The sequence below is a fragment of the Salmo trutta genome, chromosome 28 (genome assembly GCF_901001165.1).
Source record: "Salmo trutta chromosome 28, fSalTru1.1, whole genome shotgun sequence".
NCBI lineage: Eukaryota > Metazoa > Chordata > Actinopteri > Salmoniformes > Salmonidae > Salmo > Salmo trutta.
In genome coordinates this window covers 34593484-34617196 of record NC_042984.1, presented here as the reverse complement: position 1 = coordinate 34617196, position 23713 = coordinate 34593484, and the positions used below count along the sequence as shown (strand labels likewise).

General features: G+C 45.8%; 1 protein-coding gene across 2 annotated transcripts in view; it reads right to left on the bottom strand.

The window, feature by feature from the left end:
* Window positions 1–23713, bottom strand: part of mtor (mechanistic target of rapamycin kinase) — a 140847-nt gene that overhangs the window by 11526 nt on the left and 105608 nt on the right. For both annotated transcript variants that reach the window (XM_029719753.1, XM_029719754.1), the window contains exons 35-43: window positions 9520–9645; window positions 8021–8152; window positions 7000–7115; window positions 2938–3055; window positions 2243–2440; window positions 1869–1969; window positions 623–719; window positions 276–374; window positions 25–147 (exon numbers count right to left, since the gene is read on the bottom strand). In XM_029719753.1, the coding sequence (XP_029575613.1) occupies window positions 25–147; window positions 276–374; window positions 623–719; window positions 1869–1969; window positions 2243–2440; window positions 2938–3055; window positions 7000–7115; window positions 8021–8152; window positions 9520–9645 (1110 nt within the window). The remainder of the gene's footprint in view (window positions 1–24; window positions 148–275; window positions 375–622; window positions 720–1868; window positions 1970–2242; window positions 2441–2937; window positions 3056–6999; window positions 7116–8020; window positions 8153–9519; window positions 9646–23713) is intronic.

Genomic DNA, 23713 nt, shown 5'->3' with positions numbered 1-23713 from the left:
CGTACACCGACAGGAATCACGTACCATGATCGCCTGTTGGACCAGTGTATTGCAGTGCTCACACATGTTCTTGAGGATCTTGTTAGCAGCATTGTGGCGGGCAGTGGTGGTTGACTTGGAGGCCACGGTCAACGGATAGATCAAAGCCTAGAAGAGGGTAGGGGGGAGAGGTCGAGTGATAGAGAGGGAGGGAGAGTTAATCAACGCAATACCAGTTCAGAGATATGCGTCCTAGGCCATCGCTCCTAGCCTGGGTGCCGGCAGTATGTCATTACCTGGGGGTGGTAGCGCCCAATGTCGGTGAGCAGCTGGTGGATGAGGCGGCCAACCAGAGCACGGGGAGTGTCGATGCGGGCAATCAGCTGGGGGATCACCTGCAGGCGAAGGGCCAAGAGAGAGACTTCATTTTGTTAACACCCCGGAGCAATGCAATGCGACGTTACTATTCAGTTACCATTCAGTTACTGTCGTCCTGTAAGAGACTTTGTTGAATGACTCTTTTATGGATGATTCATGGCCCAAAACCAACATTTCCCTTGGGAATAATTCAGTTTTCTAGTACCCTCATCACAATGGACAGAACAATAAAAGCAAGCCAAAAACATGCATGTGAGATGCGTACCTGTAGCCAGGTGTCTATCTGAATGGTTTTGATGCCCTCCACCAACGCCTCGTTGACTTCAGGCCAGTGTCCATAGTCAAACCAGAGGGTCAGGACCCTGGAGAAAGGAAACAGCATCACGTCAAAAACAGTCTCTTGCATCCATTGCATCTTTATTGACAGGTTCGGACGAAAAAAAAAAAGAAAAACCCAGTTTCCCTGAATTTCAAACCGCATTCGAAGCAAAACAAATTGACACCAAGCAATCAAATGCGTGCAACGACACAAATTGGAATTGGAGCTCTTCTCTCTGCCACCAGAGGGCTTCCTCTCCACATATTTCAACTCAGCGTCTATTAGTGTTGTCTGTTTGGGATTTCAGACTACTGGCCATTTCATAGTAGGAGTACTGATCTAGGATCAGGTGCCCCCTGTCCATCTAATCTTATTCATTATGATCTAAAAGGGATTTAGAAAAAGGGATTTATTTAACCTTTATTTAACTAGGCAAGTCGCTTAAGAACAAATTCTTATTTACAATGACGGCCTACCAAAAGGCCTCCTGTGTGGACAGGGGCTGGGATTAAAAATAAATAAAATAAAAATATAGGACAAAACACACATCACAACAAGAGAGACAACACTACATAAAGAGAGACCTAAGACAACAACATAGCAAGGCGAAAACACAGCATTGTAGCAACACAACATGACAACAACATGGTAGCGACACAACATGGCAGCAGCACAACATGGCAGCAGCACAACATGGTAGCAGCACAACATGGTAGCAGCACAAGACATGGTACAAACATTACTGGGCACAGACAACAGCACAAAGGGCAAGAAGGTAGAGACAACAATACATCACGACAAGCAGACACAACTGTCAGTAAGAGTGTCCTTTTAAGACTCTTTGCACCCTCGACAACTACTGTGATTATTATTATTTGACCATGCTGGTCATTTATGAACATTTGAACATCTTGGCCATGTTCTGTTATAATCTCCACCCGGCACAGCCAGAAGAGGACTGACCACCCCTCATAGCCTGGTTCCTCTCTAGGTTTCTACCTAGGTTTTGGCCTTTCTAGAGAGTTTTTCCTAGCCACCGTGCTTCAACACCTGCATTACTTGCTGTTTGGGGTTTTAGGCTGGGTTTCTGTACAGCACTTTGAGATATCAGCAGATGTAAGAAGGGCTATATAAATACATTTGATTTGATTTGATTTGTGAATATAGGCCCTGGCCCCATGTGGGGACTCACCTGAGGGTGTCCTGGAGGTTGTTCCCTCTGGAGAGGGAGATTGAGCGGAAGAAGCCCTGGACAGCAGGAACCGTGTAGAGGAGTAACGTCTTGGAGAGGTCCTGAACTCGCCAAACGACAGAGGGACAATTAGGAAGAAGAAGAATTGCGATGGATTGTACCTTGATTTCAGCAAGCAAGGCAATCAGTCATAGTCCTTACTCAAACATTCTCTCAATGTCTCCCATTGACATAAACTTATGATTTATGCAACATTTGAAGCACAGGTCTGTCAAGTTAGTTCGAAATTTGTCTGGTAGTGAATAGTGAAAAGGCTGGTTAGCGTTAGTGGACGAGTATGATGAAGGAGAATCTAAGATGGCCACCGCCCTCACCTCGTTGGCCTTCTTCTGGCCCGGCGAGGGCACAGGGCTGTGCTCGGTGCTGTCTACTTCGCTGTCGCTGTTGCTGGCCTCGCTATTTGCGCTGGTGCCGCTGACGTGGCGCTTCTTCTTCTTTTCGTCCCGGCCCTGGTTCTGGTGCTTGTAGTGCAGCACCGCCTCAAAGTTCATCACCGCCCATGCGTGCCAGGCCTGCGGAAAAACGTATGCCAGGTGAAGAAATATATATATATATTAAAAAATGTATTATAAGACAGAAAGTCTACATGTCGAAACATATGTTTGAACTTATGTTATCGCACTTATCACATCAACTTCCAGTCCGTTAGCCAATTAGTTTCCGGTTTACTGAAGGATGCGTGAGATGTCCTGGAGGAGTCCGGCCCTCTGGGGAATGTTCTGGGTCTAAACAGATGTCGATCGTGTTCTTGGTTGTTATGTAATAAGCTACTGAGAGATGTGAGGGGGGGAGGCTCTCAATAGAGGAAGAGCGTGGCTTTCCTGCAGTGTGGGCATGGGCCTATACAAGCCCAAAGGTGCCCTTGGTTCCTTTCAAATCAATTCATGTCTCTAATAACATACAAGCCTTATGTGAAGTAAATGGAGGAGTCAGCACGAGGTCCACAGCGTGAATGCTGATGAGAGTGACGGGTTGGAGGGGAGTGGTTAAACGTGAGAGGGTCACTGACCTTGTACCAGTTGCGGTCGTGCTCCGTGGAGTGGTTGTAGTACTGCAACACTTTGGGGATGGTGCTCTCGTTAATGCCCTGGAGACTGAGCTGCCACTCACCCAGCTTCAGGAAGCACCTAGGAAAGGAGGGAAGGAGGGATTGAGAGAGAGGGATAGGGAGAGACGGTCTTGGTCACTATATAGATCGTCAGCAGAATACGGCCCACGCTCGTGAAGTGTCTCAGAGTAGGAGTGCTGATCTAGAATCAGGTCCCCTCCTATCCACGTAATCTTATTTGTTTGTGATCTGAAAGGCAGAACTGATCCTAAATCAGCACTCCTACTCTTGAGACCCTTTATATGGGAGACTTAGTACCTGGGGCCTCATTTATGAAGCTGCATGAGCACAAAAAAGACTCAAAACCCTGCGTGCAGTTTTCCCGCAACGGTTGGTATTTATGAAATGTTGATCTTGACAGGAAAGTGTGCGTATCTCCACGCAAATCACCAGAAGGTTGATCGACTGTATAGCAAGCAAATAGGCTTATTGTTCCCTTGGGGGAAATAGGTGGTGTTTGATGCATAGAAATAATAATAATAGTAGGCTAATAAAAACATTAAAGCGTAGGCCTAATGATAAAATATGCATTTGCCGTTGGTATTTTAAATTGGATTATTTCCACTACACCACAGAATGTAGGCTACCATTTATCAATCACTAATTCAATAGCCAAGCACGCTCGAAAGTAAATAGACCGGTAGTCTTGACAGTATGTGACAGTATGGGTAGGCTACAGTATCGCCGCGTGATAGGATTAGGAGCACGACATCATATCCTAGCCCATTTCATTTCAGATCCTATACCAAGGTAGGAGACACACAATCATGTATTGATAAACAACGTATCTTTTGCATAGAAGTGTGGGCTGTAGCATTTACTTTTAAATTGGTCGAAAGGACAATCAATCTTGCAGAATGTGCGGCCAGTGTCGTGGCACTCGCTAGGCAGCATGCATTTTCTGTTTGGAAAAGTCACTGCAACATTCTGTCCACTCCTCTACAGAAATGTGATAACGTTTGCCATTGCGCTTTCTTTTAGGAATGATCATGGCCCAGTTCCAACATCTCCTCCAAATCATACAGCAAATGAGGGTGTTTTTATTACCATAAAAGCTGAACGGAGGAAGTTTTCCAGGCGAGGTTATAGCGCTTGTTCATGACCGCACAAATATAATATGGCTCTGATTTAGCAATGAAAACATGCACGACAGTATATGTTGCGTGCGACAGTTTGATGAACGCATATCATTTGTGTGACGCATGCAAATCCTAGGATCTCCACGTATGTCAGAATTTAGTACGGAATTTACACACGGTTGATAAATGAGCCCCCTGGTCCTAGATCAGCGCTCCTTTTCTGAGACGGTTGTGAATACGGGCCCAGGGCTGCATCAGAGTCCGATAAATTGCCTTAGCAACACACAATCATGTCAACAGCTATAAGGGCTGGTATGTGAGATGAAGCTCTTACACTAAGTCTGTTACAATAGTTAGTTAGTGTGATGAACGCTTTCCAGGTGGTGTTTCCTGACAGTCCATCTCCCCTCTCTAATGCCAGGCTCGTCCACACACTCCTCTCTACCCTCTATTGCCTTGTATGGCCACTGACATGCTTACCTAGGCCTAAGGCCAAGATCTGTGGGACACTTCTGGAGAAAATGGATATTAACTGAATCCACCTTTAACTTTACTATGAGAAACGTCTGTTCTGTGGTAACAATTTTAAAAGTATGTTGGGGAAGTTATCTTATACACTATGCTCGCTGTCATCACAAGTTGTCTGGGGGAGTTGGCAATGGATGTTCAACGCAGTACTAGCGCAGCCCCTTAAAATAGAAGAGAATGATGAGAAAACTTGGAAATCGCACAAAGACATTTATCATACTTAGGCGTCATTACTAAAAGCAGTGGCGCATTAGCTACTGAAAGGTTTTGGCATCACTTAAGTGATTTTCAATGTTTTATGTTGGTGGTGAGTGTGAGGGAACATTGCCTCGTGGTCGGTCTTCCCAGTGGTTGTGCTTGCTATATCAATCATCATAAAAAAAAAACACAGACACTCGAGGAAAACTGCCAAATAATCGAGTCGTGTTCGATTTACACGGGCCAAGCTCGTGATTGGTTTATAACACGTCTGACCAGGAACTGGCGAATCCTGCGCAGCCATCCATCCCTCAGCTCCTAACTGTACGCTGCACCCGTTTCCAGAGAGCACTTGTAATAAATGATCCATTAGCATTGCGTAACGCTGCGGAGTGCTTTTTCCATGTGAAAATACAGTACTGGTTCAGTTCACCTCTGACAAACCGCTTCAGGGAAAAACACAGTAAAACCGTCTGCATGGGAGAACCGCTAGTGCCAGAAGTGCTTCACTGTTCCCACAGGAACTCAGACCGGAGATTGCAGGTCTTATCATGATCATTGTGTCGAAATATGCAAATACATATCGCTGAAATTACAATGAATTCTTTCGGGGATGGAGAATGGTGGTGTGTGTGTGTGTGTGTGTGTGTACAGACCAGGTGTACGCCATTCCACAGTGCCAACCCATTTGCAGGAAAGTGTGTCAGCACGTCGGGAAGAAAACAGTGCAGACGAACATTCCACAGACAACTAGAATCTGGAAGTGCGACAGCAGGTATGAAACACTCCTTTCCTGGTTTCCTGTTAGCTTGTTGCCTCATAAGAATTATGAGGTATGTATTTTGTGTGTATGTGTGTTTGTGTGCGTGTGCCTCTAAGATGAGGGTTTTACTGTAAGAAGGCTCGTCTCCTGTGTGTGTGTGTGTCTAAGAGGAGCCTTTTTACTGTACCTTTTACTGCAAGTAGGCTAGTCTGCTGACCAAAGTTTCAATACATTCAACCCATAAAGCTCAAGCACTGTTTTTTTTTACCCCTGCTTGTGTTCATTTGGAGGCTAACATGAAACACAGCATTTTACTGAGTAAAACCTCGCACACAAAAGCACACAAAACCTGGTGTGTCAGAAGTAAACTTTCCCCCAAAATAACTGGCCTCTGAGATTCCCTCGGGCACTCATTTGAAGTCCGCTCCATAAAAGAGAGCGCTTTGGGGAATGGGGATCGTGCTGGAAGTATTTTCATGGGCCCGTCAAGCATACAAACAACTTCCTTAGGCTATCATGTCTTGTAGAGGCGTTCTAAAAACGGGAGTCTTTCTATATTTAATCCGTTGACGGTATACACAAGCACCAAACAGAAATACATGCGACGAGCAATGGTGATTGGGAGCATTGCAAAAAAGGGTGTTGTTGCAAATGGGAAGAGCTTCCAACAGGAATAGAGAAAGACCTCCAGTCCCTTTCTGCCCATAACTGATCTCAATTCAGCTTGTCCATCCCCAGTTCTAACCTTGGCCGTCAGGCTAAACCACAGAACAGATCCTGGACCGGCTGCTCATGTTACTCGTCCACTGCCATTGCTCAGCATCCGTACGCTGAAGGTGTAGCCATTTTGTGTCAAAACACTCAAAACAGCAACTATTCTTACAGAGAGAAGAGGTGAAGATGGTAGAATGTGACAGGAGACAGGGTGAAGAGGCAGAGGGCAACACCCGGCCAGTATGGGACACGCTGGGCTGGATGTAGGCCAAGCCAGGTGCTGACAGTTCTCGCTTGCCAGAGACACACCTGGTTTCCAGTACCCGTGGGCACAATGCCACATTTGGTTGAAGATAAGTAGCTGGATTCCTGGATGCCCGTTGGCTGAGGGGTGAGTGATTGCGCAGAATGAAAAGAGACAAAACTTGTCCGGGTTTGCAAAACTAAATGCAAGTACAAGGAGCGAGGGAGGGAGTGGAGGAGTATTACGACCAGGGTTGGGTCACGGTCATGGAGAAAAAGCACAACTCTCTGTACGTGACCCTTTTAGGTGAGAGAGAACATGACGTGGCGGGCAGGTCTGGGAAAAGGTGTGTGTGTAAAAAAAAAAAAATCAAGCACACACTGCATTAAAAACATTCGTTTTTTCCCTCGGAATGTAGTTGCGGTAGGAATCCTGACCTGGCCATAAGCTTATGGAGCTCCTGCTTGTGTTGCTGGTCCTCGGCGGCGATGGCATGCTGGGCCTGCTGCTGCATCCCCTGGACAAAGTGCTGCATGTGCTGGAAGGCTTCGATCTGATGGGGGACAGAGGAACAACAGGGGGGGTGGGTGGGGGCAAGGGACTCTCATTCAAAATGGGGATTTAACTCAACTCTCCTGTGAATGCTGTCGCCAACACTCTATGATACCCCCCCCCACACACATCTGACAAGAGTTATATTCGACTGTGTTTCTCTTTATATTTAACTGCGTTTATCTTTTGCCTTCCATTGGGGAGGGTTTCTGAAGAGTTCAGTAGGGCAGGGTGTCGCAAAACCTTAAGCAACAGAAAACTAAAATCTGCATTCTTATAGAACCTAATGTCAGGTATTCCCTCACTGTTTCAAAACGCCCCCCCCCCCCCCTCCCACTGGACAGGACCCCGTTGTTCCAGTCCCAGTCCAAAGAGTCCAGAGGGGGGAATGGATGGCTCCTCTCTGGCAGGGGCTGGGGGATTCCTGCCTTGTGAGTGGCTCCTGCAGCTGGCCCGAGTATAGCCCTGTGGCGGGCAGCAGGAGCAGCACGCTCACACTTACGTAAGCCCAAGCCCCAGCATCCCCAACACTTCCCTAATGAGACCCACACTGGGAGAGCCAGGAACTTTGGAACACGTGGAAGAATGGTGTGTGTGAGGGGGGAGGAGGTGTGTGTGTAAAAGGTGTGTGTGGTCGGGGGGTGGAAGTTTGTGTGTGTGTGTGAGCATTTATATATCGACCGGTCCCTCTGTTGCTCTAATGGTGTGGTTGGAACGTGCCATTTTTCACTGCTTGGTTATTTATGCTCTTCATTTCAGTTGATTCCCTAACACATAACAGTCCACATTATTTCATGAACCTACACATTACAGCCCTGCATTTCCTTACGTTGCACAACAATGAGAAAACAACATTTTTATCTTCAGCTACAGAGAAAGCCTGTAACAACGGTATAGCTACTATACCTTGTGTTGGCTCTTCCACATGTACTTCATGTAGGCATAGGTAACGTGGGGGTGGGCGGTGGGCAGCGGGTGGTCCAGCTGCTTCGAGGGGTCCACCCCCAGGAGAAGGACCAGGGTCTTGTGGGCCAACGCCTGGGAGAGAAGAGATTCACATTGATCCATTTCTATCATAATACTCAACCTCACACACGCACAAACCCAAACTGTACACACGAGGCTAGGTGCAGCACAGTGTCAGCCGCAGAGCAGCGCCAAAGTGGAAGAAAGTGTCAAAGGGGCTCAACGGTGGAAACCTTGAGGTCAGTTTCCTATAGCCCACTCCGACCTCTAGTCAGGGACCCCCAGCCATTTCACATAGTTGATCTTTTCCAGAGCTAGCACGCCTAATTCAACTAATCATCAAGCCCTTGATTAGGTGAATCAGGTTTGCTAGTTAACGGCTCCAACAATATTGTGAAAGTCTGAAGTACCGAGGAACTGTTTGAGAACCACCGCCCTAGCTTCCAACTCCCGTGGACGTACAGACCCCCAGATTTCCCCAGGCTCATTTGAACCTCTTGCTAAATAAACAGCTTAAGTATACCACACTACTGTGGCGGGAGTAACTAACCATTGACCCCTGTGGAAGGGCCTTTTAGAACAGTGCAGGCATTCTTTTAGATTGTTGCTCGTTTGCCCATAATCACATTCTTGGCTCGCCGATTGATGTTCGCTCCTGTGAGTGAAAACCCCCACAATTCTCTGACATCATACCGGAACTTTCTGAAAGGATTGCGTTACAATTGGAAAGCTGGTCGGGGCCTGCAATCCACCACAATCACTTGCAATAAAACTGGCACCAGGGAGGGAAAACGGTGACACTTTCATTAAACGGGTTTGAGGTATGGTTTATAAACAGTGCGATTTCTGAGAGGTGCGTTACATTTGCACAGTCGTTCCAGTGAGAGCTGAGGTTACTGGAAAAATAGGGATGTCAGTAAATATCCAAATCCAGTACAATAGATTCCCCCTTGGATTGACACAAAATAATTGTTTTAGCAAATTCCTTCCATTCTGGTTGTACTAATGTCAAGTGACAATGACATCACTTGAACTCAACCTGATACTTCAGATACAGCTTATAGCTGTATCTGAAGGGAAATACATTAGATAAATACAAGCCGATTGCCAAACAAGGTGGTCACTAAACACCACAAATCGTGTATTTTTGTTGTTGTTGCCATTTATGACAAAGAAATCGATACCCAGATACCGGTGAATGTTCCCTTTGTTTTATTGAGTGCAACGTTTTGTCCAGGCCTGGTCGAAATGTTACACATCATAAATCGTGAGCTGAACAACGGAGTGCACCAAATCACGCTTTCATACTACATGTTTTTGCAAGGATAACTGGTTGATGGTGGAGACTAACCGGTTGAAAAAAATAACCCTTACTGACATCCCTATTTTGAACAATTTGGCAAATGACCCATTAGCTGTTCCTGTGCCAGTGAACTCACCAGACGTCCACTCTTGCCACAGAGACTGGCGTACTTGAGCCAGGTCCGCATATCCTCGTGGGGGTTGATGACCAGCGAGCGAACCATTAGGATCCTCTGCCAGTCCTCCACGATCCGCTGGCAACCCTAAAGACGGAGAAACAAAGAGCAATCAATCAATGATATAATTATTATTAATCAATCACATATATTTCAAAAAGCCCTTTTTACATCAGCAGTTGTCACAAAGTGCTTTACAGGAGACACAACCACACACAATGACCAGGTAGGTAGTCTTTTTTCCCCATTCTATTCTCTAGAGCCCCCAAACTCAACTGGTGGACCAGATCCGGACCCAAAACGGGGACAATACGGACCACAGGTCCCGACAACAACAGACTGGCCAATAAAAATAAAAGATTAAGATGGGCAAAAGAACACAGACACTGGACAGAGGAACTCTGCCTAGAAGGCCAGCACCCCGGAGTCGCCTCTTCACTGTTGACGTTGAGACTGGTGTTTTGCGGGTACTATTTAATGAAGCTGCCAGTTGAGGACTTGTGAGGTGTCTGTTTCTGAACTAGACACTCTAATGTACTTGTCCTCTTGCTCAGTTGTGCACCGGGGCCTCCCACTCCTCTTTCTATTCTGGTTAGAGCCAGTTTGCGCTGTTCTGTGAAGGGAGAAGTACACAGCGCTGTACGAGATCTTCAGTTTCTTGGCAATTCCTTGCATGGAATAGCCTTAATTTCTCAGAACAAGAATAGACTGACAAGTTCCAGAAGAAAGCCTTTGTTTCTGGCCTGTAATCGAACCCACAAATGCTGATGCTCCAGATACTCAACTAGTCTAAAGGACAGTTTTATTGCTTATTTAATCAGCACAACAGTTTTCAGCTGTGCTAACGTAATTGCAAAAGGGTTTTCTAATGATCAATTAGCCTTTTAAAATGACAAACTTGGATTAGCTAACACAACATGCCATTGGAACACAGGAGTGATGGTTGCTGATAATGAGCCTCTGTACGCCTACGTAGATATTCCATTAAAAAAATTTGCCGTTTCCAGCAACAATAATCATTTACAACATTAACAATGTCTACACTGCATTTCTGATGAATTTGATGTTATTTTAAATGGACAAAAAAATTGCTTTTCTTTCAAAAACAAGGACATTTCTAAGTGACCCCAAACTTTTGAACAGTAGTTTATATATATAAAAAATAAACGTCCTCTCACTGTCAACTGCGTTTATTTTCAGCAAACTTAACATGTGTAAATATTTGTATGAACATAAGATTCAACAACAGACATAAACTGAACAATGTGACTAACAGAAATGTGACTAACAGAAATGGAATGTGTCCCTGAACAAAGGGGGGGGTCAAAATAAAAAGTAACAGTCAGTATCTGGTGTGGCCACCACTGCACCAGATTTGCCAGTTCTTGCTGTGAGATGTTACCCCACTCTTCCACCAAGGCACCTGCAAGTCCCCGGACATTTCTGGGGGGAATGGCACTAGCCCTCACCCTCCGATCCAACAAGTCCCAGACGTGCTCAATGGGATTGAGATCCGGGCTCTTCGTTGGCCATGGCAGAACACAGACATTCCTGTCTTGCAGGAAATCACGCACAGAACGAGCAGTATGGCTGGTAGCATTGTCATACTGGAGGGTCATGTCAGGATGATCCTGCAGGAAGGGTATCACATGAAGGAGGAGGATGTCTTCCCTGTAATGCACAGCGTTGAGATTGCCTGCAATGACAACAAGCTCAGTCCGATGATGCTGTGACACACCGCCCCAGACCAGGACGGACCCTCCACCTCCAAATCGATCCCGGTCCAGAGTACAGGCCTCGGTGTAACTCTCATTCATTCGACGATAAAGCAAATCCGACCATCACCCCTGTTGAGACAAAACCGCGAATCGTCAGCGAAGAGCACTTTTTGCCAGTCCTGTCTGGTCCAGCGACGTTGTTGCCGGTGATGTCTGGTGAGGACCTGCCTTACAACAGGCCTACAAGCCCTCAGTCCAGCCTGTCTCAGCCTATTGCAGACAGTCTGAACACGAATGGAGGGATTGTACGTTCCTGGTGTAACTCGGACAGTTGTTGTTGCCATCCTGTACCTGTCCCGCAGGTGTGATGTTCGGATGTACCAATCCTGTGCAGGTGTTGTTACACGTGGTCTGCCACTGCGAGGACAATCAGCTGTCCGTCCTGTCTCCCTGTAGCGCTGTCTTAGGCGTCACACAGTACAGACATTGCAATTTATTACCCTGGCCACATCTGCAGTCCTCATGCCTCCTTGCAGCATGCCTAAGGCACGTTCACGTAGATGAGCAGGGACCCTGGGCATCTTTCTTTTGGTGTTTTTCAGAGTCGGTAGAAAGGCCTCTTTAGTGTCCTAAGTTTTCATAACTGTGACCTTAATTGCCTGCCGTCTGTAAGCTATGAGTGTCTTAACGACTGTTCCATAGGTGCATGTTCATTAATTCTTTATGGCTCATTGAACAAGCATGGGAAACAGTGTTAAAACCCTTTACAATGAAGATCTGTGAAGTTTAGATTTTTATGAATTATTTTCAAAAGACAGGGTCCTGAAAAAGGGACGTTTCGTTTTTTGCTGAGTTTATATAAATATATGTTGGAAGAGCTCGACCGCTTTTTATTTTATGTTCCCCTTTGTGGTTTGCTCCACGCCCTACTCAAGTTTGCTTAGCCAGAACAAAGTCAGTAGGCACCCCCATGGATGCCTTTCATACACGTATATATAAATACACATACAAATATATTTTCCTTTATTATTTCCCACAAACCCTACCACCCTCTCCTAATTGGAGTAAACTAATAAACAACAACACTTAGGCTTCTACTTCCAGCTTATACATACTAGGTACATTTTACGGACACAATCTATTTTACAACAGTTATATTTTGTTTGTTTTTAGTCCTGGTCTTCCTCTGACCTCCACCTTTCCCATCTATTTCTGATGTCCATCCAGTTTGCCATATATTTTTAACTGTGCTATTTCACAAAAGTTCTAAACCTATATACATTTTACAGACACAGTATATTTTACATTTATCTTGTTATTAATCCCACCCTTCAGCTCCATTCAACCGCTGCCATCTATCTTTTAACACCATCCAAATTGGATTTCTATTTGCCATATATCTTTTTTTTTTTGCTTCACAAAAGTTTGGAACATTTCTATTCTCATAGTTTCTACAGATTGTAAATTAAAGATAAACATGTTTGCTAAAAGTATTATGATATTATTAATCGATTGACTATGACTTTTCAAATCACCAAGTATTGCTTGCCGCTCTTAAATAGCACCTGTGCCAGCACTGGTGAAACTAACTACTGACTAACGAGGCGACAGGTGCAACACATCCTGACCAACGAGGATGATTCCAATCAGGGGAAACCACATCCAAACAGAACCAAACTCAAGTCAAAAATGAAATAGAGCAAAACCCCAAAACCTATAACATTCTTAAATAACTTCTTAAGAGGCCCCAGACTTTTATGTGGGGACACATGGTTCTCGTCTCAGGTGGTTGGTTCTCAGATCACAGAAATGCTTTCCACTTCATTCCAGGGGTGCATCCCAAATGGCACCCAATTCCCTATATAGTGCACAACTTTTGACCAGAAAAGGGAATAAGGTGCCATTTAGGACACAGCCCAGGTCGTTTGACGGAGGAGTGTTCGACTCTCTTGACAGATGTGTCAGGTTAGTCGCCAGTAAATCACAGGAGAAGAAGAGCCTGTCAACATTTCACCCTGAGACTCTGGTGCTTGCCATTAAACTAGCCCTGTTTTGTCTGCTGGAGCCTCGCAATCCAACCCCCCCACTCCTCTTCTTTTATGAATGGAAAGAGTGGAACCATCAAGACCTTTCACTACACAAGGACATGAGGAGGGTTTAGGGGTTTATATATTCCCCTGGAAGATGTGACAGGCCTTAAGGTCTTATGGAGAAGTAAATAATAGCCTTGTTGGTGTATATGCAATGAATTCAATCACTTTTTGAAAACATCTCTTTTGATTTAAACAAAACTTCCCATACATGTTTGCTCATGGAATAAGTCACTTTTTGGACCAGAATGACAAAACATTCAGGAGATAGAGGTGATCAAATTGAACCATTTTGCATACCCCACCACAGCAGTTTGCAAAAAGGCATGAAAAGTCTCTCAGACCATGAGAAACAACATTTTCTGGTCCAATGAAACCAAGATTGAACTCTTTGGCATGAGTGGCAAGCGTCACGCCTGGAGGAAACCTGGCACCATCCCTACGGTGAAGCATGGTGGTGGCATCATCATGCTGTGGAGATGTTTTTCAGCTGTAGGGACTGGGAGACTAGTTAGGATCGAGGGAAAGATGAACTGAGCAAAGTACAGAGAGATCCTTGATGAAAACCTGCTTCGGAGCGCTCAGGACCTCAGACTGGGGCGAAGGTTCACCTTCCAACAGGACAACAACCCTAAGCACACAGTCAAGACAATGCAGGAATGGCTTCGGGACAAGTCTCAACGTCTTCGAGTGGCCCAGCCAGAGCCCGAACCTGAACCTGATCGAACATCTCTGGAGAGACCTGAAAATAGCTGTGCAGTGACTCTCCCCATCCAACCTGACAGAGCTTGAGAGAATCTGCAGAGAAGAACGGGAGAAACTCCCCAAATAAAGGTCTGCCAAGCTTGTAGTGTCATATCCAAGAACACTTGAAGCTGTAATCGCTGCTTCAACAAAGGACTGGGTAAAGGGTCTGAATACTTATGTAAATATATAATTTTAACGGGTTTTTGCAGGGTATTGTGTGTTGATTGACGAGAAGAAAAAAAACCATTGAATCCATTTTAGCATTATGTTATAACATAACAAAATGTAGAAAAAGTCAAGGGGTCGTAATACACTGTATATTGTAGCTTAGACCCTACTTAATCTGAGGCTTTTTTGTTGTGCCCGCCATTGGTTGCGATACATACTCTTGAATACAGGGTGGGCATCATTTCAATCGTAGAATTCATAGAATGGACCTATCCCTTCAGACCACTGTAATTTATCCGGTACACCATTGACATTTAAAATGAATTGTAATTTTAACTTCTAATTACTACCACAAAGATGGATGCCAGTCCACCCACCATCCAATGTCAACTTAAATGTTCATGTCTATTCTACCATCAATCTTTCGATTATTTCAATAGGTTTCCTATGGAGGATTGACAGTATAATTAAAACTGATATTCCCATTCAAGTTAACATTCTCTGATGCGTGGACCTCCAAACATCCTTGTGGTACCATTTGAAGGTGAAAATGTAAATGTTATTCCCATTTTAGTCCATTTATCAGCCAAAGAATGCCACCCAACCTGTATTCCTTTCCAGTGATGAAGACATGGATGTCTCATGGTATGGTGGGGTATGCAAAATGGTTCAACTTTGAGCACCTTTATCTCTTGAATATTTTGACACTCTCTGAGTGAGCACTTCTACAATGGGCAAATACACTGAACAATAATATAAACCCAACATGTAAAGTGTTGGTGCCATGTTTCAGAGATTCCAGAAGTGTTTCATACGCACAAAAATCGTATTTCTCTCAAATGCTGTGCACAAATTTGTTTACACTTCCTGTTAGTGAGCTTTTCTCCTTTGCCAAGATAATCCATCCACCTGACAGGTGTGTCATATCAAGAAGCTGATTAAACAGCATGATCATTAAACAGGTGCACCTTGTGCTGGGGACAATAAAAGGCCACTCTAAAATGGGCAGTTGTGTCGCACAACACAATGCCACAGATGTCTCAAGTTTTGAGGGAGCATGTAATTGGCATGCTGACTGCAGGAATGTCCACCAGAGCTGTTGCCAGAGAATTTAATGTCAATTTTTCTACCATAAGCCGTAGTTTTAGAGAATTTGGCAGTACTCCAACCGGCCTCACAACCGCAGACCACGTGTATGGCCCTGTGTGGGCGAACGGTTTGCTGATGTCAACATTGTAAACAAAGTGCTCCATGGTGGCACTGAGGGTTATGGTATGGGCAGGCGTAAACTATGGACAACGAACACAATTGCATTTTATCGATGGCAATATGAATGCACAGAGATACCGTGAAGAGATCCTGAGGCCCATTGTCATGTCATTCGTCCACCACCATCAGCTCTTATTTCAGCATGATAATGCATGGCCCCATGTCACAAGGATCTGTAAATTATTTCTGGAAGCTAAAAATTTCCCAGTTTTTCCATGCCCATTGAGCATGTTTGGGATGCTCTAGAATGAGGTGTACGACAGCATGTTCCAGTTCCCGCTAATATCCTGCAATTTCGCTGCTTGAGGCAAATGCTGGTCAGACCAGATACTGACTGGTTTTCTGATCCACACCCCTACTTTTTTTAAGGTATCTGTGACCAACAGATGCATATCTATATTCCCTGTCATGTGAAATCAATAGATTAGGGCCTCATGAATGTTTTTCAATTGACTGATTTCCTTTATATGAACTGTAACTCAGTAAAATAATAGAAATTGTTGCATGTTGCGTTTATATTTTTGTTCACTATGGAAGGTTTTGTTCAAATCAAAAAGTGTACTGTCACAAAGTGATTGAATTCAAATGGATTTACCCAGATGTTTGTGTGGGTTTGTGTGTGTGAGGGTGAAGGGTTGTGTGTGTGTGTGTGTGTGTGTGTGTGTGTGTGTGTGTGTGTGTGTGTGTGTGTGTGTGAGAGAGAGAGATTGAAGGTGTGTGTTGTGTGTGAGTGAGCACACACGTACATGCCTATCTTGGGTGAATCCTCCAAATGTCAGGAACACTTGAGCTCACAGAGACAGAGAGAAGACAGAAGAGACAGAGACAGACCAGAGAAGAGACAGAGACAGACCAGAGAAGAGACAGACCAGAGAAGAGACAGAGACAGACCAGAGACAGACCAGAGAAGAGAGAGACAGACCAGAGAAGAGAGAGACAGACCAGAGAAGAGAGAGACAGACCAGAGAAGAGAGAGACAGACCAGAGAAGAGAGAGACAGACCAGAGAAGAGAGAGACAGACCAGAGAAGAGACAGAGACAGACCAGAGAAGCGACAGAGACAGACCAGAGAAGCGACAGAGACAGACCAGAGAAGCGACAGAGACAGACCAGAGAAGCGACAGAGACAGACCAGAGAAGCGACAGAGACAGACCAGAGAAGCGACAGAGACAGACCAGAGAGACAGACCAGAGAAGAGAGACAGACCAGAGAAGAGAGAGACAGACCAGAGAAGAGAGAGACAGACCAGAGAAGAGAGAGACAGACCAGAGAAGAGAGAGACAGACCAGAGAAGCGACAGAGACAGACCAGAGAAGCGACAGAGACAGACCAGAGAAGCGACAGAGACAGACCAGAGAAGCGACAGAGACAGACCAGAGAAGCGACAGAGACAGACCAGAGAAGAGACAGAGAAGTGACAGAGACAGACCAGAGAAGCGACAGAGACAGACCAGAGACAGAGAAGAGAGAGACAGACCAGAGAAGCGACAGAGACAGACCAGAGAAGAGACAGAGACAGAGAAGCGACAGACCAGAGAAGCGACAGACCAGAGAAGCGACAGAGACAGACCAGAGAAGCGACAGAGACAGACCAGAGAAGCGACAGAGACAGACCAGAGACAGAGAAGAGAGAGAAAGATGAGAGAGACAGACCAGAAAAGCGAAAGACCAGAGAAGCGACAGAGACAGACTAGAGAAGAGACAGAGACAGACCAGAGACAGACCAGAGAAGAGACAGACCAGAGAAGAGACAGAGACAGACCAGAGAAGAGACAGAGACAGACCAGAGAAGAGACAGAGACAGACCAGAGAAGAGAGAGACAGACCAGAGAAGAGAGAGACAGACCAGAGAAGAGAGAGACAGACCAGAGAAGCGACAGAGACAGACCAGAGAAGCGACAGAGACAGACCAGAGAAGCGACAGAGACAGACCAGAGAAGCGACAGAGACAGACCAGAGAAGCGACAGAGACAGACCAGAGACAGAGACAAACCAGAGAAGAGACAAACCAGAGAAGAGAGAGACAGAGAAGAGAGAGACAGACAAGAGAAGCGACAGAGACAGACCAGAGAAGCGACAGAGACAGACCAGAGAAGCGACAGAGACAGACCAGAGAAGCGACAGACCAGAGAAGAGACAGAGACAGACCAGAGAAGCGACAGAGACAGAGAAGAGAGAGACAGACAAGAGAAGTGACAGAGACAGACCAGAGAAGCGACAGAGACAGACCAGAGAAGAGACCAGAGAAGAGACAGAGAAGCGACAGAGACAGAGAAGAGAGAGACAGACCAGAGAAGAGACAGAGAAGCGACAGAGACAGACCAGAGAAGCGACAAAGACAGATCAGAGAAGCGACAGAGACAGACCAGAGAAGCGACAGAGACAGACCAGAGAAGCGACAGAGACAGACCAGAGAAGCGACAGAGACAGACCAGAGAAGCGACAGAGACAGACCAGAGACAGACCAGAGACAGAGACAGACCAGAGACAGAGAAGAGAGAGAAAGATAAGAGAGAGAGACCAGAGAAGCGACAGACCAGAGAAGCGACAGAGACAGACTAGAGAAGAGACAGACCAGAGAAGAGAGAGACAGACCAGAGAAGAAACAGACCAGAGAAGAGACAGAGACAGACCAGAGAAGAGACAGAGACAGACCAGAGAAGAGACAGAGACAGACCAGAGAAGAGAGAGACAGACCAGAGAAGAAAGAGAGACAGACCAGAGAAGCGACAGAGACAGACCAGAGAAGCGACAGAGACAGACCAGAGAAGCGACAGAGACAGACCAGAAAAGCGACAGAGACAGACCAGAAAAGCGACAGAGACAGACCAGAGAAGAGACAGACCAGAGAAGAGACAGACCAGAGAAGAGACAGACCAGAGAAGAGACAGAGACAGACCAGAGAAGAGACAGACCAGAGAAGAGACAGACCAGAGAAGAGAGAGAGACAGACCAGAGAAGAGACAGAGACAGACCAGAGAAGCGACAGAGACAGACCAGAGAAGCGACAGACCAGAGAAGCGACAGAGACAGACCAGAGAAGTGACAGAGACAGACCAGAGAAGAGACAGAGACAGACCAGAGAAGAGACAGACCAGAGAAGAGACAGAGACAGACCAGAGAAGAGACAGACCAGAGACAGACCAGAGAAGAGACAGACCAGAGAAGAGACAGAGATAGACCAGAGAAGAGACAGACCAGAGAAGAGACAGAGACAGACCAGAGAAGAGACAGACCAGAGAAGAGACAGACCAGAGAAGAGACAGAGACAGACCAGAGAAGAGACAGACCAGAGAAGAGACAGAGACAGACCAGAGAAGAGACAGAGAAGACAGAGACAGACCAGAGAAGACAGAGACAGACCAGAGACAGACCAGAAGAGACAGAGAGAAGAGACAGACAAGAGAAAAGACAGAGAGAAGAGACAGAGACAAGAGAGAGAGAAGAGCGAGAAGAGACAAGAGAGAGAAGAGAGCGAGAAGAGACAAGAGAGAGAGAAGAGAGCGAGAAGAGACAGAGGAGAGCGAGACAGAGAGAAGCGACAGAAAATAACAGGAAAAGAGAAGAGATATGAAAAGAGAAGAGATATGAACTGCATTCAGTGCACTGTAACTCACCACACCTACTTTTAGGTTTTCAATCTGGCGTTCAGTCTGAGCGTGTACCAACCCGACAGTGGCCTTAAGAGACCTCCAAAGATTGTTTTGATTCCCAATTAGAGTCGGTGGTAATGGATTTAACTACACACCGCACATGGATCCAGTTAATTTTTGTTTAGGTAATTTTCTGGATAGACTGGTGTTCGTATTGAGTTGCACAGTCTTGGCCGGCGACCTCATTTTCCTTCAGAGCGGTGGTTTTGTGGCCTCTAATTTTGTCTTTTATCAAACTGTACAGGATATAAAGGTAATTATCAATAAAAAAATGTATAATCATTGTAATCAAAATCCGCCTGTCAGGAAGCATACGTTTGGAACAGGTTTGACAAGGATTACAATTGAAATAAGGAAAGTTAAGGATGCTTCCCACATAGTTGTAATTCCTCAAGTTCATACTCTCGGTAAATGAACAACTCAATAAGGGAATACAACTGAACTGTCTGTGTTACCTCAATACCAACAACAATGGTTTCAACTGTGCAGCAGTCTGGCCGAGCGGTAGTGCATCTGACTCTGGACCACATGGTGCCATGACAATAATCTCTCCCTCAAAATCAGTGGACTACAGGAAACAGCAGGGGGAGCATACCCCCATCCACATCGAAGGGGCTGTAGTGGAGCGGGTGGAGAGGTTCAAGTTCCCGGTGTTCACATCACTGAGGACTTAACGTGGTCCACACACACCAGCACAGTCCGGAAGAGGGCACAGCAGCGCCTTTTCTCGCTCAGGAGGCTGAAGAGATTTGGCATGGGCCCTCAGATCCTCCAGAAGTTCTATAGCTGCACCATTGAGAGCATCTTGACTGGCTGCATCACCGCCTGGTATGGAAACCTGCACCACCCTCAACCGCAAGGCTCTACAGAGGGGTGGTGCAGACGACCCACTACATTACTGAAACCAAGCTCCCTGCCATCCAGGACCTTTATACTAGGCCCAGAAAATTGACAAAGACTTCAGCTACCCAAGCCATGGCATGTACACAATACAAACTCAGCAAAAATAGAAACGTCCTCTCTCTGTCAACTACATTTATTTTGAGCAAACTTAGCATGTGTAAATATTTGTATGAACATAACAAGATTCAACAACTGAGACGTAAAATGAACAAGTTCCACAAACATGTGACTAACAGAAATGGAATAATGTGTCCCTGAACAAAGGGGGGGGGTCGTCAAAATCTAAAGTAACAGTCAATGTCTGGTGTGGCCACCAGCTGCATTAAGTACTGCACCAGATTTGTGTTATTGACTGTATGTTTGTTTATTTGTTTATTGTTTATTAGTTATATATGTGTAACTCTGTGTAATTTGTGTCGCACTGCTTTGCTTTATCTTGGCCAGGTCGCAGTTATAAATGTTATAAATGTTCTCAACTGGCCTACCTGGTTAAATAAAAGGTGAAATAAATTTGTAATAAAAAAAATATATATATTTTTTTAAATTGCAGTTCTTGCTGTGAGATGTTTCCCCACTCTTCCACCAAGGCACCTGCAAGTTCCCGGACATTTCTGAGGGGAATGGCCCTAGCCCTTACCCTCCGATCCAACAGGTCCCAGACGTGCTCAATGGGATTGAGATCCGGGCTCTTCGCTGGCCATGGCAGAACACTGACATTCCTGTCTTGCAGGAAATCACACACAGAACGAGCAGTATGGCTGGTAGCATTGTCATGCTGGAGGGTCATGTCAGGATGAGCCTGCAGGAAGGGTACCACATGAGGGAGGAGGATGTTTTCCTTGTAACGCACAGCGTTGAGATTGCCTGCAATGACAACAAGCTCAGTCCGATGATGCTGTGACACACCGCCTCAGACCATGACGGACCCTCCACCTCCAAATCGATCCCGGTCCAGAGTACAGGCCTCGGTATAACGCTCATTCCTTCGACGATAAACGCGAATCCGACCATCACCCCTGGTGAGACAAAACCATGACTCGTCAGTGAAGAGCACTTTTTGCCAGTCCTGTCCGGTCCAGCGACGGTGGGTTTGTGCCCATAGGCGACGTTGTTGCCGGTGATGTCTGGTGAGGACCTGCCTTACAACAGGCCTACAAGCCTCTCTCAGCCTATTGCGGACAGTCTGAACACGAATGGAGGGATTGTACGTTCCTGGTGTAACTTGGACAGTTGTTGTTGCCATCCTGTACCTGTCCCGCAGGTGTGATGTTTGGATGTACCGATCCTGTGCAGGTGTTGTTACACGTGGTCTGCCACTGCGAGGACGATCAGCTGTCCGTCCTGTCTCCCTGTAGCGCTGTCTTAGGCGTCTCACAGTACGGACATTGCAATTTATTGCCCTGGCCACATCTGCAGTCCTCATGCCTCCTTGCAGCATGCCTAAGGCACGTTCACGCAGATGAGCAGGGACCCTGGGCATCTTTCTTTTGGTGTTTTTCAGAGTCGGTAGAAAGGCCTCTTTAATGTCCTAAGTTTTCATAAATGTGACCTTAATTGCCTATCGTCTGTAAGCTGTTAGTGTCTTAACGACCATTCCACAGCTGCATGTTAAATAATTGTTTATGGATCATTGAACAAGCATGGGAAACAGTGTTTAATTAAACCCTTTACAATGAAGATCTGTGAAGGTATTTGGATTTTTACGAATTATCTTTGAAAGACAGGGTCCTGAAAAAGGGACGTTTCTTATTTTGCTGAGTTTATACAAAAGTATATGGACACCCCTTCAAATTAGTGGATATGGCTATTTCAGCCACATCTGTTGTTGACTGGTGTAGAAAATTGAAAACACAGCCATGCAATCCCCATAGACAAACATTGGCAGTAGAATAGCCTTACTGAAAAGTTCAGTGACATTCAATGTGGCACCGTCATAGGATGCCATCTTTCCAACAAGTCAGTTCGTCAAATTCCTGCCCTGGTCAACTGTAAGTGCTGTTATTGTGATGTGGAAACGTCTAGTAGGAGCAACAACAGCTCAGCCGCGAAGTGGTAGGCCACACAAGCTCACAGAATGGGACTGGCGAGTGCTGAAGCGTGTAGCACGTACAAATCATCTGTCCTCGGGTTGCAACACTCACTACCGAGTTCCAAACTGCCTCTGGAAACGTCAGCACAAGAACTGTTCATTAGGTGCTTCATGAAATGGGTTTCCATGGCCGAGCAGCCGCACACAAGCCTAAGATCACCATGCGCAATGCCAAGCCTTGGCTGGAGTGGTGTAAAGCTTGCCGACATTGGACTCTAGAGCAGTGGAAACGCGTTCTCTGGAGTGATGACACACGCTTCACCATCTGGCAGATTGACGGACGAATCCGGGTTTGGCGGATGCCAGGAGAACGCTACCTGAGCCAATGCATAGTGCCAACTGTAAAGCTTGATGGAGGAGGAATAATGGTCTGGGGATGTTTTTCATGGTTCAGGCTAGGCTCCTTAGTTCCAGTAAAGGCAAATCTTAACGCTACAGCATACAATGACATTCTAGACGGTTCTGTTTGGGTAAGGCCCTTTCCTGTTTCAGCATGACAATGCCCCCGTGCACAAAGCGTGGTCCATACAGAATTGGTTTGTCGAGATCGATGTAGAAGAACTTGACTGGCCTGAACAGAGCCGTGGTCTCAACCCCATCGAACACCTTTGGGATGAATTGGAACACAGAGTGCGAGCCAGGCCTAATCACCCACCATCAGTGCCCGACCTCACTAATGCTCTTTCGGCTGATTGGAATCAAGTCCCTGCAGCAATGTTCCAACATCTAGTGGAAAGCCTTCCCAGAAGAGTGGAGGCTGTTATATCAGCAAAGGGGGGAGCAATTCCATATTAATGGCCATGATTTCTGAATGAGATGTTTTATTTATCTAACTGCATCGTTGCGAAAGCGCTTTCAAGTAAGCATTTCACTGTAAGGCCTACACCATTTGTATTGGGCTCATGCGATGAATACAATTACATTTCCCACAGAAAAAAAACGTTCCTCAAAGTCTAGCCTGCAGGAATGTTGGGCCAGCAAGATCAAATCCCTGAGCCGACAAGGTAAAAATCTGTCTTTCTGCCCTTCAGCAAGGCAGTTAACCCCCAACAACAACTGCTCCCCGGACGCCGATGATGTGGATGTCGATTAAGCAGCCCCTGCACCTCTCTGATTCAAAAGGGTTGAGTTAAATGCGGAAGACACATTTCGGCTGAATGCATTCAGTTGTGCAACTGACTAGGTATATCCCCTTTCCCATTTAATTTGACTTCATATACCAAAGCAGAGGGTGATTTCATATACCAACCTTACTAGGTTCTTTCAAAGTGAATGGACAGTGTCCTAGTTGGTCCAGATGTTTGCAGGGGGCAGGTAATATCAAGTGAACAGGAAACACATGTCTAACTCCTCAAGACGTATGGAACATTATTCAGACTGAAGTGGTCTCCTATGCACTGTCATCCCTCAAGTTTATGTTTAATGTGTTTAATGTGTGTGGATCATCCATTCCAATCACCTACATCCTTTTCCACATGCTCCCTTAACCACCCTCTCTCACGTGTGTGTGTGTGTGT